Source organism: Oncorhynchus gorbuscha, linkage group LG10 (assembly GCF_021184085.1).
Source record: "Oncorhynchus gorbuscha isolate QuinsamMale2020 ecotype Even-year linkage group LG10, OgorEven_v1.0, whole genome shotgun sequence".
NCBI classification, from domain to species: Eukaryota; Metazoa; Chordata; class Actinopteri; order Salmoniformes; family Salmonidae; genus Oncorhynchus; species Oncorhynchus gorbuscha.
The window spans coordinates 55,694,382-55,714,149 of record NC_060182.1 but is presented as its reverse complement, the minus strand read 5'-3'; the positions used below and the strand labels follow the sequence as shown (position 1 = coordinate 55,714,149).

Here is a 19,768-nt window from a genome sequence, read left to right as displayed (position 1 = left end):
TAGCTGTAAAATAATTTGCATACAGGGAGGGACCAGGAAATCTGGTCACAATCCAGGCACTATTACGCAACAAAGCCTCCTTCACTCACGCCGCCAAACTTACCCTAGTAATACGGACTATCCTACCGATCCTCGACTTCGCAAATTGGATGTAGTCTATCACAGTGCCATCCGTTTTGTTACCAAAGCGCCTTATACCACCCACCACTGCGACCTGTATGCTCTAGTCGGCTGGCCCTCGCTACATATTCGTCGCCAGACCCACTGGCTCCAGGTCATCTATAAGTCTATGCTAGGTAAAGCTCCGCCTTATCTCAGCTCACTGGTCATGGTAACAACACCCACCCGTAGCACACGCTCCAGCAGGTATATCTCACTGGTCATCCCCAAAGCCAACACCTCCATTGGCCGTCTTTCCTTCCAGTTCTCTGCTGCCAGTGACTGGAATGAATTGCAAAAATCGCGGAAACTGGAGACTTACATTTCCCTCACTAACTTTAAACATCAGCTATCTGAGAAGCTAACCGATCGCTGCAGCTGTACATAGTCCATTTGTAAATAGCCCACCCAATCTACCTACCTCAGCCCCATCTTGTTTTTATTTACTTTGCTGCTCTTTTAAACACCAGTATCACTACTTACACATCATCATCTGCTCATCATCATCTGCTCATCTATCACCCCAGTGTTAATCTGCTAAATTTTAATTACTTTGCTACTATGGCCTATTTATTGCCTTACCACCTCATGCCATTTGCACACACTGTATATAGACTTTCTTTTTCTTCTATTGTGTTATTGACTGTACGTTTGTTTCTTCCATGTGTAACTCTGTGTTGTTGTTTCTGTCGCACTGCTTTGCTTTATCTTGGCCAGGTCGCATTTGTAAATGAGAACTATTTCTTAACTAGCTTACCTGGTTAAATAAAGGTGAAATACATGAAAAATAATGTTTTAAAAGACACAGTGGACAGATATGAAACACATTTTAATGTGTAGACATGTTTCAGAAAATGTGGGCACAATATCAGAATGAGGACAAGATCAGGACAAGAGGACACTTGTTAGAACCAGGTATAGATTATGCTAAAGCATAGACATTAAGACCAGTAGATAGTGATGTCATCCACGTATTTCTATGGAAAACTCCAGATGGCTTGTGAAGCTGGAAATATGTGAATTTGAAGCGCGCCATATTGTGGAATGGAATGGCACCACAAAATCACTAAGCATCATGGTGAAAGTGGCCGTAAGAGTCAACCTATGGCATGAGGGGGTGAGCTTCCTCGTAGCCTGCTGGCCCTCGATTGGTCTATGTCAGCACGGGGTACTGTGTGACAACAAAATAGTAGTCAGAAAGGATCACTATTTAACCCATATGAGTCTAAGCCCTGTCTAGGCCGAGGTAGGGGGGGGGGGGTTCTATGCTAAAATGAATTGTTTTAAGAAGGTCAAACCAAGGATAATTTTGCTATTTGATTTTGAATTGTAAAATTCCTTTAAGTATGAAAAAAGTATACTTTTTTATATAATTGTCTGACTGCTATTAGCCAATACAAACACATTGAATAACATACATGGACTAACAGAATCTAAAGGAAATTTGTTCTGAAGTGTTTGTCCTTCATCGTAGCTAGCTACTAAGCTAGCTACATAGCCGTCTTTGTATCAAAGATAGTTGTGTAGTCTAGAGCGATTTTCTAGGTTAGCTAGCCAGCTATTGTCGTTCTTTTAACGCAACGTAACGTAAACAACACTGCTAGCTAGCCAGCTAGCCCCCGAATAGCAGCACTGCAGAAACTATTACACTCAACGGAACGACTTGATTAGTGTAGTGTCAACAACGCAGCCACTGCCAGCTAGCTTACAAAGTCAACAACGCAGCCACTGCCAGCTAGCCTACTTCAGCAGTACTGTATCATTTTAATCATTTTAGTCAATAAGATTCTTGCTACGTAAGCTTAACTTTCTGAACATTCGAGACGTGTAGTCCACTTGTCATTCAATCTCCTTTGCATTAGCGTAGCCTCTTCTGTAGCCTGTCAACTATGTGTCTGTCTATCCCTGTTCTCTCCTCTCTGCACAGACCATACAAACGCTCCACACCGCGTGGCCGCGGCCACCCTAATCTGGTGGTCCCAGCGCGCACGACCCACGTGGAGTTCCAGGTCTCCGGTAGCCTCTGGAACTGCTGATCTGCGGCCAACAAGGCAGAGTTCATCTCAGCCTATGCCTCCCTCCAGTCCCTCGACTTCTTGGCACTGACGGAAACATGGATCACCACAGACAACACTGCTACTCCTACTGCTCTCTCTTCGTCCGCCCACGTGTTCTCGCACACCCCGAGAGCTTCTGGTCAGCGGGGTGGTGGCACCGGGATCCTCATCTCTCCCAAGTGGTCATTCTCTCTTTCTCCCCTTACCCATCTGTCTATCGCCTCCTTTGAATTCCATGCTGTCACAGTTACCAGCCCTTTCAAGCTTAACATCCTTATCATTTATCGCCCTCCAGGTTCCCTCGGAGAGTTCAACAATGAGCTTGATGCCTTGATAAGCTCCTTTCCTGAGGACGGCTCACCTCCACAGTGCTGGGCGACTTTAACCTCCCCACGTCTACCTTTGACTCATTCCTCTCTGCCTCCTTCTTTCCACTCCTCTCCTCTTTTGACCTCACCCTCTCACCTTCCCCCCCTACTCACAAGGCAGGCAATACGCTCGACCTCATCTTTACTAGATGCTGTTCTTCCACTAACCTCATTGCAACTCCCCTCCAAGTCTCCGACCACTACCTTGTATCCTTTTCCCTCTCGCTCTCATCCAACACCTCCCACACTGCCCCTACTCGGATGGTAATCACGCCGTCCCAACCTTCGCTCTCTCTCCCCCGCTACTCTCTCCTCTTCCATCCTATCGCCTCTTCCCTCTGCTCAAACCTCTCCAACCTATCTCCCGATTCTGCCTCCTCAACCCTCCTCTCCTCCCTTTCTGCATCCTTTGACTCTCTATGTCCCCTATCCTCCAGGCCGGCTCGGTCCTCCCCTCCCGCCCCGTGGCTCGACGACTCATTGCGAGCTCACAGAACAGGGTTCCGGGCAGCCGAGCGGAAATGGAGGAAAACTCGCCTCTCTGCGGACCTGGCATCTTTTCACTCCCTCCTCTCTACATTTTCCTCCTCTGTCTCTGCTGCTAAAGCCATTTTCTACCACTCTAAATTCCAAGCATCTGCCTCTAACCCTAGGAAGCTCTTTGCCACCTTCTCCTCCCTCCTGAATCCTCCTCCCCCCTTCTCCTCCCTCTCTGCAGATGACTTCGTCAACCATTTTGAAAAGAAGGTCGACGACATCCGATCCTCGTTTGCTAAGTCAAACGGCACCGCTGGTTCTGCTCACACTCCCCTACCCTGTGCTCTGACCTCTTTCTCCCCTCTCTCTCCAGATGAAATCTCGTGTCTTGTGACGGCCGGCCGCCCAACAACCTGCCCGCTTGACCCTATCCCCTCCTCTCTTCTCCAGACCATTTCCGGAGACCTTCTCCCTTACCTCACCTCGCTCATCAACTCATCCCTGACCGCTGGCTACGTCCCTTCCGTCTTCAAGAGAGCGAGAGTTGCACCCCTTCTGAAAAAACCTACACTCGATCCCTCCGATGTCAACAACTACAGACCAGTATCCCTTCTTTCTTTTCTCTCCAAAACTCTTGAACGTGCCGTCCTTGGCCAGCTCTCCCGCTATCTCTCTCTGAATGACCTTCTTGATCCAAATCAGTCAGGTTTCAAGACTAGTCATTCTACTGAGACTGCTCTTCTCTGTATCACGGAGGCGCTCCGCACTGCTAAAGCTAACTCTCTCTCCTCTGCTCTCATCCTTCTAGACCTATCGGCTGCCTTCGATACTGTGAACCATCAGATCCTCCTCTCCACCCTCTCCGAGTTGGGCATCTCCGGCGCGGCCCACGCTTGGATTGCGTCCTACCTGACAGGACGCTCCTACCAGGTGGCGTGGCGAGAATCTGTCTCCTCACCACGCGCTCTCACCACTGGTGTCCCCCAAGGCTCTGTTCTAGGCCCTCTCCTATTCTCGCTATACACCAAGTCACATGGCTCTGTCATAACCTCACATGGTCTCTCCTATCATTGCTATGCAGACGACACACAATTAATCTTCTCCTTTCCCCCTTCTGATGACCAGGTGGCGAATCGCATCTCTGCATGTCTGGCAGACATATCAGTGTGGATGACGGATCACCACCTCAAGCTGAACCTCAGCAAGACGGAGCTGCTCTTCCTCCCGGGGAAGGACTGCCCGTTCCATGATCTCGCCATCATGGTTGACAACTCCATTGTGTCCTCCTCCCAGAGCGCTAAGAACCTTGGCGTGATCCTGGACAACACCCTGTCGTTCTCAACTAACATCAAGGCGGTGGCCCGTTCCTGTAGGTTCATGCTCTACAACATCCGCAGAGTACGACCCTGCCTCACACAGGAAGCGGCGCAGGTCCTAATCCAGGCACTTGTCATCTCCCGTCTGGATTACTGCAACTCGCTGTTGGCTGGGCTCCCTGCCTGTGCCATTAAACCCCTACAACTCATCCAGAACGCCGCAGCCCGTCTGGTGTTCAACCTTCCCAAGTTCTCTCACGTCACCCCGCTCCTCCGCTCTCTCCACTGGCTTCCAGTTGAAGCTCGCATCCGCTACAAGACCATGGTGCTTGCCTACGGAGCTGTGAGGGGAACGGCACCTCAGTACCTCCAGGCTCTGATCAGGCCCTACACCCAAACAAGGGCACTGCGTTCATCCACCTCTGGCCTGCTCGCCTCCCTACCACTGAGGAAGTACAGTTCCCGCTCAGCCCAGTCAAAACTGTTCGCTGCTCTGGCCCCCCCAATGGTAGAACAAACTCCCTCACGACGCCAGGACAGCGGAGTCAATCACCACCTTCCGGAGACACCTGAAACCCCACCTCTTTAAGGAATACCTAGGATAGGATAAGTAATCCTTCTCACCCCCCCCCCCCTTTAAGATTTAGATGCACTATTGCAAAGTGACTATTCTACTGGATGTCATAAGGTGAATGCACCAATTTGTAAGTCGCTCTGGATAAGAGCGTCTGCTAAATGACTTAAATGTAATGATGTAAATGTCCTCGATCTGAGAGATATAAGAAAGATCAGGAAACTTGTTTTAATTTTTTACATGTACAGTTGAAGTCGGAAGTTTACATACACTTAGGTTGGAGTCATTAAAACTCGTTTTTCAACCACTCCACAAATTTCTTGTCAACAAACAATAGTTTTGGCAAGTCGGTTAGGACATCTACTTTGTGCATGACACAAGTAATTCTTCCAACAATTGTTTACAGACAGATTATTTCACATATAATTCACTGTATCCCAATTCCATTGGGTCAGAAGTTTACATACACTAAGTTGACTGTGCATTTAAACAGCTTGGAAAATTCCAGAAAATGATTTCATGGCTTTAGAAGCTTCTGATAGGCTAATTGATATCATTTGAGTCAATTGGAGGTGTACCTGTGGATGCATTTCAAGGCCTACCTTTAAAGGCCTACCTTTAAACTCAGTGCCTCTTTGCTTCACATTATGGGAAAATCAAAAGAAGTCAGCCAAGACCTCAGAAAAATCAATTGTAGACCACAAGTCTGGTTCATCCTTGGGAGCAATTTCCAAACGCCTGACGGTACCACATTTATCTGTACAAACAATGGTACGCAAATATAAACACCATGGGGCCAAGCAGCAATCATACCACTCAGGAAGGAGACGCGTTCTGGAGACGCGTTCCTAGAGATGAACGAACTTTGGTGTGAGGAGTGCAAATCAATCCCAGAACAACAGCAAAGGACCTTGTGAAGACGCTGGAAGAAACAGGTTCAAAAGTAACTATAAGCACAGTAAAACGAGTCCTATATCGACATTACCTGAAAGTCCACTCAGCAAGGAAGAAGCCACGGTTTGCAACTGCACATGTGGACAAATATCGTACTTTTTGGAGAAATGTCCTCTGGTCTGATGAAACAAAACTAGAACTGTTTGGCCATAATGACCATCGTTATGTTTGGAGGAAAAAGGGAGAGGCTTGCATGCTGAAGAAGACCATCCCAACCGTGAAGCACAGGGGTGGCAGCATCATGTTGTGAGGGTGCTTTGCTGCAGGAGGACTGGTGCACTTCACAAAATAGGTGGCATCATGAAGAGGGAAAATTATGTGGATATCTTGAAGCAACATCAGTCAGGAAGTTAAAGCTTGGTCGCATTGGGTCTTCCAAATGGAAAATGACCCTAAGCATACTTCCAAAGTTGTGGCAAAATGGCTTAAGGACAACAAAGTCATGGTCTTGGAGTGGCCATCACAGTGCCCTGACCTAAATCCTATAGAAAATGTGTGTGCAGAACTGAAAAAGCGTGCTCTGTAAGGTGGAACGGGCCAAAATTCACCCAACTTATTGTGAGAAGCTTGTGGAAGGCTACCCGAAACGTTTGACCCAAGTTAAACAATTTAAAGGCAATGCAACTAAATACTAATTGAGTGTATGTGATCTTTTGATCCACTGGGAATGTGATGAAAGAAATGAAAGCTGAAGTAAATCATTTTCTCTACTATTATTCTGACATTTCATATTCTTAAAATAAAGTGGTGATCCTAACTGACCTAAAACAGGGAATTTATTCTCGGATTAAATGTCAGGAATTGTGAAAAACTGAGTTTAAATGTATTTGGCTAAGGTGTATGTAAACTGACTTCAACTGTATTTATCCCCATATTTCTGGCACTAAACAGTCTCAGCAGTGGGGCAAAAAAGTATTTAGTCAGCCACCAATTGTGCAAGTTCTCCTATTTAAAAAGATGAGAGAGGCCTGTAATTTTCATCATCGGTACACTTCAACTATGACTGACAAAATGAGGGGAGAAAATCCAGAAAATCACATTGTAGGATTTTTAATTAGTTTATTTGCAAATTATGGTGGAAAATAAGTATTTGGTCACCTACAAACAAGCAAGATTTCTGGCTCTCACAAACCTGTAACTTCTTCTTTAAGAGGCTCCTCTGTCCTCCAATCGTTACCTGTATTAATGGCACCTGTTTGAACTTGTTATCAGTATAAAAGACACCTGTCCACAACCTCAAACACACACTCCAAACTCCACTATGGCCAAGACCAAAGAGCTGTCAAAGGACACCAGAAACAAAATTGTAGACCTGCACCAGGGAAGACTGAATCTGCAATAGGTAAGCAGCTTGGTTTGAAGAAATCAACTGTGGGAGTAATTATTAGGAAATGGAAGACATACAAGACCACTGATAATCTCCCTCGATCTGGGGCTCCACGCAAGATCTCACCCCGTGGGGTCAAAATGATCACAAGAACGGTGAGCAAAAATCCCAGAACCACATGGGGGGACCTAGTGAATGAAAGTAAAAAGTAAAGTAACAAAGCCTACCATCAGTAACACACTACACCGCCAGGGACTCAAATCCTGCAGTGCCAGACATACAATATATATACAAAAGTATGTGGACACCCCTTCAAATGAGTGGATTCGGCTATTTCAGCCACAACCGTTGCTGACAGGTGTATAAAATTGAGCACACAGCCATGCAATCTCCATAGACAAACATTATCAGTAGAATGGCCTCACTGAAGAGCTCAGTGACTCTGGAAGCAACGTCAGCACAAGAACTGTTTGTTGGTAACTTAATGTAATGGGTTTCCATGGCCGAGCGTCTGCACACAAGCCTAAGATCACCATGCGCAATGCCAAGCGTCGGCTGGAGTGGTGTAATGCTCACCACCATTGAACTCTGGAGCAGTGGAAACGCGTCTGGAGTGATGAATCATGCTTCACCATCTGGCAGTCTGACGGACGAATCTGGGTTTGAGGGATGGCGGGAATATGCTACCTGCCCGAATGCATAGTGCCAACTGTACATTTTGGTGGAGGAGGAATAATGGTCTGCGGCTGTTTTTCATGGTTCGGGCTAGTTCCAGTGATGGGAAATCTTAATGCTTCAGCATACAATGATATTCTAGACGATTCTGTGCTTCCAACATTGTGGCAGCAGTTTGGGGAAGGCCCTTTCCTGTTTCAGTATGACGATGTCCCTGTGCACAAAGCAAGGTCCATACAAAAATGGTTTGTCGAGATCGGTGTGGAAGAACTTGACTGGCCTGCACAGAGCCCTGACCTCAACCCTATCAAATACCTTTGGGATGAATTGAAACGCCGAATTGAAACAGCAACATTAGTGCCTGACCTCACAAATGCTCATGTTGCTGAATGGAAGCAAGTCCCCGCAGCAATGTTCCAACATCTAGTGGAAAGCCTTCCCAGAAGAGTAGAGGCTGTTATAGCAGCACTGGGGGGACCAACTACATATTAATTCCCATGATTTTGGAATAAGATGTTTGACGAGCAGGTGTCCACATACCTTTGGTCATGTAGTGTACTTCCATTAATCTTTTCAACTTGTACCGGGGACCTTCAGACAACTTTCTTTAGGAAAACAACTGACAGGTACATATTCGAGAGAGTGTCACCTTTCCACAGAGGGATCATGTTGGTGTGTAGCCCAAACTGTTCGACTGTTCGATTGTAGTCATAGAGCAAAATGGAGCACACCTTCATGTTCGTGAGAGTCTTCCCTTTCGATAGAGTAGTCATAATAGTTTGTAGGCCAAACAGTTCCGGATGCTATAAATTATTTTGTGATAAGATCTATATTCAGGATAACTCATGGTCTGACAAACACCACTCTAGCTCTGTCAGATTTCACCGCAGATGCGAAAGTGTGACTCTTCCAATGCATAGAAACAGATATCTCTAGCTTAAACTGACAGATTTTTATAGGGATTTATGTATTATACTAGTTATACTGAACAAAAATATAAACGCAAATTATAAAGTGTTGGTCCCATGTTTCATGAGCTGAAATAAAAGATCCCAGAAATGTTTCCATACGCACACAAAGCTTATTTCTCTCGTATTTTGTGGACATATTTGTTTACATTCCTGTTAGTGAGTATTTTTCCTTTGCCAAGATAATCCATCCACCATGTGTGACATATCAAGAAGCTGATTAAACGGCATGATCATTACACAGGTGCTCCTTGTGCTGGTGACAATAAAAGACCACTCTAAAATGTGCAGTTTTATCACACAACATTTTGCCACAGATGTCTCAAGATTTGAGGGAGCATGCAATTGGCATGCTGACTTGCAAAAATGTCCACCAGAGCTGTTGTCAGACAAATCGATGTTCATTTCTCTACCATAAGCCGCCTCAAATGTAGTTTTAGAGAATTTGGCAGTACATCCAACTGGCCTCACAACCGCAGACCACGTGTAACCACGCCAGCCCAGGACCTCCACATCTGGCTTATTCACCTGCGGGATAGTCTGAGACCAACCACAAGGACAGCTGATAAAACTGAGGAGTATTTTGTGACTTCACACTCCAGACAGGACACCGGGGGCCTGCACTTACATTTTACACTTTAGTAATTAAGCAGACTCTCTCATCCAGAAGACTTATAGGACTAATTAGGGTTGATATTTTTCACCTAGTCGGCTCTAGGATTCTTACCAGCGACCTTTTGGTTACTGGCCCAACGCTCTTAACCACTAGGCTACCTGCCACATGTCAGTACACTGTATCCTCGGGTACATACCTTACTTTACTGTACTCTCCAACGCTGTGTGAGGAAGTGATTTGCTCATCCCAAATGTTCACACCGTCCATGGCCCCGACAACAAAAAACGTACACTCTGCTATCGTGAATGCGCTTTCTGTAATTGTTGTAATCAACTGCTTAGAGTGATCAAATCGTCCAGAACAAATGTGATCACTATATGTGGAGTGCAATGTACTACGAAGATAAAGCCGGCACATGCCATTGGCAGCTGCTCCCATTAAGTACTTCCCCAAGTACTTTATTTGCACTGGTTCCACGAGAGAGATGTTTCATATGCAACATACAAGACCATACATAGAATGTATGCACACATGACTGTAAGTCCCTTTGGATAAAAGCGTCTGCTAAATGGCATATATTATTATTATTTAAGACATATAGCCTTGTGGTGCAGGTTGAATCAAAGCACTCGGGAGCAGCATATTTGTGTGCAGCCTTTCTTTCTCTATTTCTATACTGTACTCTCCCCATTGAGAATGTAGTGGCCTCTGAGCTAGACCTGACCTCGTCCTCCACTCACAATGGGTTCAGGTCCCTCAGTCTGAGGTTTTTCTGAAGCGTTGTCATTAATTCCACATTTTTTCCCTTTTGTGTCATTGCAAGTGTGTGTCTCTTTGTATATCTCTCTACAGGCATTGTGTATGTGTGCGTGAGTGTGTTCTGTGTTTGTGCGTGAGTGTGTGTAGTCGGGCATGCGTCCTTGTGTGTATTGTGGGTGTGTGTGTGTGTGTGTGAGTGAGTGAGTGAGTGGGTTCTGCTAATAACTATGCTCCTTGGTTGTGCTCAGCATGTGTTTGTTCGGAGTGTGTTATCTACGTGGGTGGGCCGTTAAGGGGACTAACTATGTCACAACTTCCGCCGAAGTCGGTTCCCCTCCTTGTTCGGGCGGCGTTCGGCGGTCGACGTCACCGGTTTTCTAGCCATCGCCGATCCACCTTTCATTTTCCATTTGTTTTGTCTTGTTTTCCCACACACCTGGTTTACATTCCCTCATTTCGTGACGTGTATATAACCCTCTGTTCCCCCCATGTCTGTGTGTGGAATTGTTTGTTGTAAAGTGTATGTGAACTTCAGACTGGTTTGCGACGGGTTATTTCAACCCATATTTTGTTGTCCTGGGTGCCGTTGTTTTTGCATCATTAAACTGCTCCAGTTATTACCCAGTTCTGCTCTCCTGCGCCTGACTTCCCTGCAGTTTACACACCTCTTACAAACCTAGGTGTTTAAGGATGGGCATTTGACATTTTTACTCACTTTTTTTTGTGCAACAATGCCTCATATATCATAAACGTTACAGGGAACAAATCCTAATTGCTAAATTGCCCCATATATATTCAGCCAATCAAAAAAGCAAGTGCCATTTAAGATTAATTTATTGAAAAAGTAATATCAACTGGTTATATTGTATAGTGAAACACAATCTTCAAAAAGGCAGTAACCTCAGTGGGTTGTAGAAGCATATGGCTGTGCAATGGCATAACCTTGTTTTGTTAATTGAGCAGACAAGAAGCTCTTATTTTCCAAGGCCTTATCACAGTCAATACAAACCTATTTTATAGTTAAAGAAAAAAAAACATGATGTAATATAACAGAATAAAATAGAACATACTTTTTTTTCTCAAAATTAAACAAGTTGCCAGTGCGATGTGATATGCATCTCGCGCGTCTGGAACATTCTTTCTCACAGGGTGATCATTTGAAGCAGGGCTCAGTTTGGTGAGTTGAAAGACCTTTTTTTTTTCAAGGTTACAAACCAAAATGTGTCTACAGTTCGATTTTGTTTATTCTGCCTCGTTGGAATTTTCAAAAAGGATGAACAATTCCACATTGAACACTGCATGATGATGAATTACCTATGTAGGCCTATGCTTAATGATTCTGATAAAAAAAATACACTGTCTTTATCAAACTAGAGTTTTTGCTTATTTTCAGTGTGGAATCTGTCTATGGGTTATAGCCTAGGCTAACCAATCGGGAAATGGCACTAGCAGTTGGCAAAGTAGCCTAAGAGGAAAATAGACGGGAAGCAATTATTCCAAAACTGCAGCTCATTGTTGGAACACATATTTTCCTACTTCAATCAACCAGTCCATTTTCAATTTGTGATGAAACTGTCGTCATTTGGCAAGGAATGTAGCTTGTGTAGTATCCCATCAGTTAGATGCATTTATCTCTGTATGCGTAACAGGAGCTTGTGTGCGCACGCAGCACACGTGTGTAGAGGGAGCGGTCGGAACGCAATTGAGTGAATGAGACATGGAGGGGAAAGGAAATGTAGGGAGAAGAACCGTCTAATGCTTGGCTTGGTATCTTTTTTTTGTTGTGCCCTGCAAATGCACCTGTACAAATGGAACACCAGAGTCAAAGCAAATTAACATCGTCTTCAAGACAAAATGTATTTTTTTTCAGACAGGCATATTCCACCAAATAATTATACAGTATTTGAAAAAAAATGTGATCTCTGGTTAAAAAATCGAACTTTGATGTCAGTTCGAGTACTCGATTACTCTTGTCCATCCCTACACCGAGTGCGTGTATTATATGGATATAATCCAGTACATAGTGTTCCAACAGGAAGAACCAACAGGAAGAGAACACAGTGTGCTTCCTATACAATAGCAGCCGGGTGTATTCATTAATGCACAACGTATCTTTAATGTCTTCTACTTTAATGTTTCCAGCATTGCAATGTTTTAACATTTTTCCATGGTGTGTCCAAATGAACATGATCCGTTCTGACATGCCCCCCTGTCTCCTCTCCTCCTCTCTCCCCCTCTATAGGTTCAGAACTCTGGGGAGGACATAGACAAGTCGTACCTGGCCCCTCCCGCGCCCGTCAAACAGTTCCTCATCTCGCCCCCCGCCTCGCCGGGTGTGGGCTGGAGCCAGAGCGAAGACGCAACGCCTGTCATCAACTACGACCTGCTGTGTGCTGTGGCCAAGCTAGGCCCAGGTTAGTACACACACACTTTACACACACTCTTGTGCACACACACACACAAACACACACACATAAATACATATATAGACACATACACAAATGCACGCACACATACGTACACATAAATCCACACCATTTTGCAAGCACACACACACTCTACCCTTTTATAAACATTTAGTCAAATTGTTAACTGAACTGAGTTCACCAGCTTTATCTGCTGTGGTATCGTGAGAATCATAGGACAACAGTAAGGTCACAAAAAGGGCACCAATTAGCATTCAAGCATACAATTGCTTTGTGCGGCATGCTGGGTGGTTGACGAAGTATGAATGTCCATCAGAAAAAGAGATTAATCCTCAGACTATATATTATGTTCCCTCATGCCTCTCTCTTATGGCATCCACACTTCTCTGTCTGTCTGGCTGAGTAGAAGGCTAGCATTTGCAGGCAGACGGTGACCTTTGAGAGATGCCAGCCATATCAAACAGGGAGTAATGACACCTGTGTTTGGCGTAATGACACCTGTGTTGGAGTAATGACACCTGTGTTCTTTCATACTGGGGTCAGGAGGGTCACATGGTTTACTAGGTCACCAAGCTCCCAGGATTCTTCACTGTGTGCATCCCAGTAACATGTCCTTTCTCCTGATGTGTGCGCCCATACACAACTCCCCACAAATGTTAAAGCATTTGGCTCGGGGGAGTTTCCACTGTTATTCTTACGCCAGTTATTTCCTTCTAAGTCCATGAAAGGAAGGGAACCAACCATTTGCACACTTCAGGAGGAAGGACAGATTCATTGTTTTATGATGCTAAAGACCCTTGTCATCTGTAAAAAGGAGACCCTTCTAAGATATGGTCGTCAGTTACACCATAATATGTTTTTAATAGGCCCACGTGACCTGATCCAAGAAAAACTCCTGGCCTATTGTCAGGAAAAGGTCTGGTCCCTAGTTCTATTATAGGTGTGTGTTGTTCACTCTACATGTGCGTCAATACGTTTGTGTGTGAAGTGTCTTTTCATCCAGACATCAGGACATGCAGTACCATTTTGAGTGCTTCTCTTATAGTCTACCAGGGAACATTAAGGGCTGTTAAAGGAGATATAGCCTATGCCATTTAGCCTCTGACATGGCTTCATTTCAAATGCACCACCACAACCCCCTCTAATGCATTACAAGAACAATCATGATTCCTACATTACATGATTTACCATGTTGAAGCCCAGACCACCGGCTGCACTCACTGTTACTATGGTAACAGGAGGAGGCATCAGGAAATGGAGCTGACGCTTGTTTGGGCTTCTTTAGCCTGCCTCGGATTCAGATTAGTGCTTTGCTGCAGTGTGGCGCCCTAGCACTCTCTGCTGGCCGCCTATGGTAGTGACCTTCCCGGGACAAAATAGGGCCTTGTTTTTCCTGTCAGACAGTGGTGTGGGAAACCTCTTATCACGTTTCCCTCTGCCCTGTCTGGTCTTCATGGCAACCGTGATACAATCTGCATGCGTATTTGAGGGCAGTTGTGATGTGAGCATTGGTGTTGCCTAGTCGGTATTAAATAGAACATTGAGGCCCTGCCCACCTATGGGAAAACAACATGTGGTTACCTTGGGCACCCAATTGGCTCACAGCAAAAACAAACAACCTTTTTCAGACACAATTTTCTTGTTTTATGCTTGTTTTAGTCAATAACAAAACTACACTTAAGAAATGTACAAAATGTCTAGATTACTTTTCAACATTGCCGGCTCCCAAGCATTTTCACTACTTAGAAAAATGTAATATTGTAGGGCTTTCTTCATGCCCCTTTTCATGACGGTGCCAACATTAAGCCACGTGAGGGCTTCCTTCATGCCCCTTTTCATGACGGTGCTAACATTAAGCCACGTGAGTGCTAGTTCTCTACCAAGCATAGCTTTAAGCTGTTGAAGAAGATGGGCAGGGCCCCTGGTCATGGCATTCTGCCAGGGTATGGAGTCCCTACATAAGACATTGCAGTAACTCCTTGTGTCTTCCAAAGGTGGTTCCTTACAGGGAGACAGCATTGTGGAGCTGGTCTGAGTCTGCTGGGTCAGTCATGGCCAGTTCGTACTATCAGAACTGAGGATAAGACCCAGATACAGACAGCTAGAGTCACAGATGTTTACTGACCCAAATAGGGGGCAGGCAAAAGACAGGTCAAAGGCAGGCAGAGGTCCGTAATCCAGGTCAGTGTCAATAAGGTACAGAACAGTAGGCAGGGTCAGGACAGGCAGAATGGTCAGAACCGACGAACTGGCAACAGACAAACAGAGAACACAGGTATAAATGCACTGGAGATAATGAGGAAGATGGGCAACACCTGGAGGGGGGTGGAGACAAGCACAAAGACAGGTGAAACAGATCAGGGTGTGAAAGTACCCTACAATTACATCTGCAACCATGTGCATGTGAGTAATAAACTCATCTAAAAATGAATATATTCTAAACTAGCCAAGACCAACAACACAAACATAAAGACTATAAACCTTCAAGTAGTAAGTGGAGTTACAAACAGACTATACTAAACAAGCTATGATTAAATGTTTTCCACACACATAGCTATGTGTGGCTTACTTGGACACTGTGTCCCCACTTTCCCACTCTTCCACACCGAATAGCTTGAAGCCAGAAGGCTATTCTCGTAGGCTCTATTTCCTTACATGGACGCATTGCGAACCAATGGTCAGGATTTTTTACCTGTTTACACTCGCATTGAACAACCCAGCAGCTTTTCTGGATGTTTTGTCAATTCTGTATAGCAAAAGATCGACGATGAAGTTGGCTCTTTTACAATGGGGGTCAATGGGAAAGAATGTTTGTTTTTCCAAATTTGTGGGTGTGGTTGAGGAGAATTCCTTCTTATGACATTAATACCGAAGTATATAAAATCTTGATATCTGTATTATTCCACCTTTATTTGATGTATTATACTTGCTGTATATTTTAAGAATCATATAACGTTAGTAACATTTGTTCCATGCCATCTAACATTTATAACGTGTTATATATTCTCTAGTAGCCAATTCACTAGTTGTTTGGCACATGATAGCAACAGACAGTTTGACCCTCTCCTGTCTTGAGCTACATTTCATTAGGCTGCAGCCAGCCAGTGTTGCAACAGCTGATAACATTGGCCATTGGGAACCACCGGCCATTGCAGGGGAGTTCCATCTGTCAGGAAGGGTTCTACATGGACCCCTGAAGAGTTCTACCTGGAACCAAAAGGGGTTCTTCAGAGTTATCTCATGGGGACAGCTGAAGAACCCTTTTAGGTTCTAGAGAGAACCATTTTTTCCTGGCTTTTGCATCTGTTCCTGGAGTGGGTTGACTCGCTTCAATCTGCTTCAGTGGGAGATCCGACATTCAGGGGCTCATCTAATCAAAATATTTAAACTGGAATGCTGATGTAGGCCTGTTGATGCATGTGTAGCACTGTAAAGGCAAATAAAGTCTGGTATATTAGTCTTTTTTTCTCTCCCTCACTCTCTTTCTCTCCCTTTCTCTCCCTCCCTGTCTCTCTCCTCCCCCCCTCCATCCTTCCCTCCCCACTCCCTCTCTAGGGGAGAATTATGAGCTGCACGCGGGCACAGAGTCGACCCCCAGTGTGGTCGTGCAGGTGTGTGACAGCGACGCCGAAGACGACAACAACGCCGAAGCTCGCCCCAAGCAGAAACAGCAGATTGTCCAAACCAGGCGCCCGGACGGACCACCGCAAGTCCTCCACTAGGACCCTCCACTTCGGACCCCACTCCTACGACCTCCCCAAAACACACACCTAGACCTGTCTTCTCTGTCTCTGCACTCGCAGAGACACAACGAGACAACGCCCCTCATTTCAATTCAACCAAAAACAAACAAACGACAAACATTTGGTGGTGTTTGTGGACGGAGTGTGGCTATTGGATGGAATGAGGCGGCCTGGCCTGTATGGATGATGGAGGATGGATGAGATTCACACGCACACTCATCACACTCAAAGGAAAGAGAGGGAGGGATAACGGAACCCTTGACCCTTACTCAGCCAGGGGCGGTAATGTAACACCGTGTCCCCCCTAAAGCAGGCACACTGTCATAGAATCATACACTCAGCTCTCATATGTGCTAGTACTGTAGTAGTTCCACTAGTCTGACCTCTCCTTCTTCTTTCCTTCATTTCCGTCATCGGTTAGTTGTGTGCAATGGACTTCGGGGACATGCAATACCTCCGAAGAGAGATTTTGGTTGTTTACATCGGTTCTTCTTCTGCTCTTTTATCATATCAGCCGATTGGTTGTTTCTGCTATCACAGGAATCAGGAGTGATTGCCTGGTATTCCTCTCGTCTGCATGTGTATATATGAGTTCTTATGAGAAAAATACTTACTACAGAGACTCAAACACTAAACTACTGTACGAAGCAAAGGAACCTATCGAGGTCACACACGACATAACAAAAGGTCGCCATGTGGTAACAACAAAGTTGCGGTGGTGTTTGCACTTTCTTTTTTTTGGTTCTGCTTCTGTCCTTCTTCTTTTTTTTAAATCAGAGATGTGTATGTTGGTTTTTGCTGAACTAGATGTGTGTTCTTCCTCTTAACATGTATTTGATACCACAAATGATCGTTTTTTTTTTGCATGCTTACTTACTATAGTCGGCAGCTGAGGTGTTTTATACTGGTCCAGACGACAGGGAAATGGAATGACGCTTTTGACGACACGCATATCTATCATTTTATAGTGTCAAGTGAGAGGGGAGAGGCTGACTGAGCAAGATATAAGACTGAGAGTGAAACGCAACCTTTACAGTGTGAGTAAAGGCCTAAGAGTAGGTCTCTCTCTTAAAGCCTAATAGTTGGGCTTTGGGATAGGAGTAAAAGCTAGCGTTAATCTTCAAGAGTGTTGATGTTTTTTCAGGGGGCATTTTTATGATTCCCATCTTTCTGGTAATGGTTTTTGGTTCTTGTTATGATATCAACCCAGTTTATATATATATATATATATATATATATATATATATGTATGTGTTTTTCTTCTTCTGAGACCTATATTGCTCGTTTTGCACTGAAAATCTCGAGATCTCTGGAGCTACACTGAAGGAATGTCCTGAATTTCCTCTGTCAGCTCTTGAGAGTTTAAGGCCGCTTCTTCGTTCTCGCTGTAAATAGCTGAATAGTCAGTAGGTTGAAATAGTCCATTAGGTTTTAATGATTGACATTAAGCGTTGCTGAGAAAGTGAAAATGGTTAATTGGCCTCCTTGCCTCTGGAGATATCAACCAACGCCTTCGTCTCACCTTGCAGTCACAACACAAATCATTGGAAACTCAAGAAACTTAAGAGAAAGCATTGATTTGATTCACTCCAATCTGGAATACTGCTGCATTCACAGTTGTTACTTTCCTCCTCCAAAAAGAAGCTATTACCAACTCCTAAATAAATAAAGTGTGCTTTTAGCCATTTAGACAATTATTTTCAGAGTAACTATTTCCAGAATGTTTGATTTTTCTCCCCACTATGCACCTTGAATAAAAGAATATGTGATGCCAAGTGTCTGTCATTACAATGATTTCATGCCATAAAAAGTCCTTATGTTTTTGTTTTGTCACAGAAACATATTCCATATAGTGAGACTGTCGAATACAGACTATTCCATGTCGAGTCCTTGATTTTATTCCCATCCTGAAAAGGTGTTTTGAATCTAGTCAGGTTTTTTTTCTTCTAAATTAAAGCCCAACTATTGAGGTGGAGTGTTCAATACAGTACATTTGGCCTCAGTGGTGAACGTAAACCTTATCCGTGTTAGAAAGCATTAAAAATGCATTATGGTCTCTGCATGCGAGCACTTTTTCTGCATTTTCTTTTTATCCTTGTAAGATGCCGTCTTGCTCGAGAGAACGCTCCTCATCGACATTCTTTTTGTCTGTTATTTTTTTATCTTCTGTTTTTCAAGATGAACACCTGGGAAGCCTTCTCACCAACAGAGCAGTGTGAGTCCCGACTCTCAAATGATCTGAATTCCACCTCTCGCTAATGGGGTTTTGAAGGCTCGGGAGTCCTTTGGATATAAGTGTACCACTGAATAGGTGTGGAAGGAAGAACAGGGAAACTTGTCTTTTGACAGGATAGATGGTTGCAACCACAGAACGAATGTGTGTTTTTGTTTCAGGGCTTGTCTTCTGGAACATACTTCCATGTGCAAAGCGTTGTCCTTTCAGAGGTGACTTCTAAAAACGAAGCCGGCAGCAAGTGTTGAAACGCACCATAACTGCATAAGCAGTTTTTAGTTGTGCTGACTGGTGAAAATATTGATGATTGATGACAATGACGATGATTATGTTGATGATGCTTATCTGATGTTTTTTACAGTCTTTGAAACTGGGTGCATTTTTGGTCACTGTTGAAAAGAGAAAACGTATATTTATGTATATATGCCAAGTGTTTTTGTTGCCGAGACCAATTCCAGCGTGCATCAACAAAAATTGTGGCTTCTACTTTTATGTTGATGTGAAGATTTTTTTTTTTTAAGTCCTGAAATGCTCGATCAAATCAATTCTCATTGCGTCGTGTTGAAAATTGACTCTGTTTGAATGTTTTTTTTGGAAAGTCTACAATACAAAAAGGTCAATACCGTCCGTTATTGTTGTATACTGTTCTGTTGAAATCTGAATATTGTGTATTGTACTGTAGTTATCCAAAAAAACAAAGTAGCAATCAAGCAATAATTTACAGTTATATACTGGTATCTGTATTTCATGTTATGTACTAATTTCCAGAGTGGTTTTCTCTGACTGTTACAACAGTACTTGCTTATTTGTGTAGTATGATTGTCATTTGTTTCACATAGAGAAATATATAAAGAACTATTCTTAAAGAAGTTTGGAGTTTGTGTGTTTTTTAAGTTCTGGTATGATGTATTTTTTCCTTTTGCTCTGAATGTATCTTCAAATATTTCACATATAGTATAGTACTTGTACTATATACTACCAGTGGTGGGAAAAGTACCCAATTATCATACTTGAGTAAAAGTAAAGATACTTTAAAATAAAACGATTCAAGTAAAAGTGAAAGTCACCCAGTAAAATGCCAGTTCAGAAAAAGTTTAAAAGTATTTGTTTTTAAAT

At 43.9% G+C, this 19,768-nt stretch overlaps 1 protein-coding gene across 1 annotated transcript in view; it reads left to right on the top strand.

The window, feature by feature from the left end:
• rcan3 (regulator of calcineurin 3) overlaps positions 1-19,521 on the top strand; it is a 55,447-nt gene extending 35,926 nt beyond the window's left edge. The window contains exons 3-4 of the mRNA XM_046366418.1: positions 12,493-12,664; positions 16,232-19,521. Coding sequence (XP_046222374.1) covers positions 12,493-12,664; positions 16,232-16,398 — 339 coding nt within the window. The 3' untranslated portion in view covers positions 16,399-19,521. The remainder of the gene's footprint in view (positions 1-12,492; positions 12,665-16,231) is intronic.
• Positions 19,522-19,768: the final 247 nt, after the last annotated feature.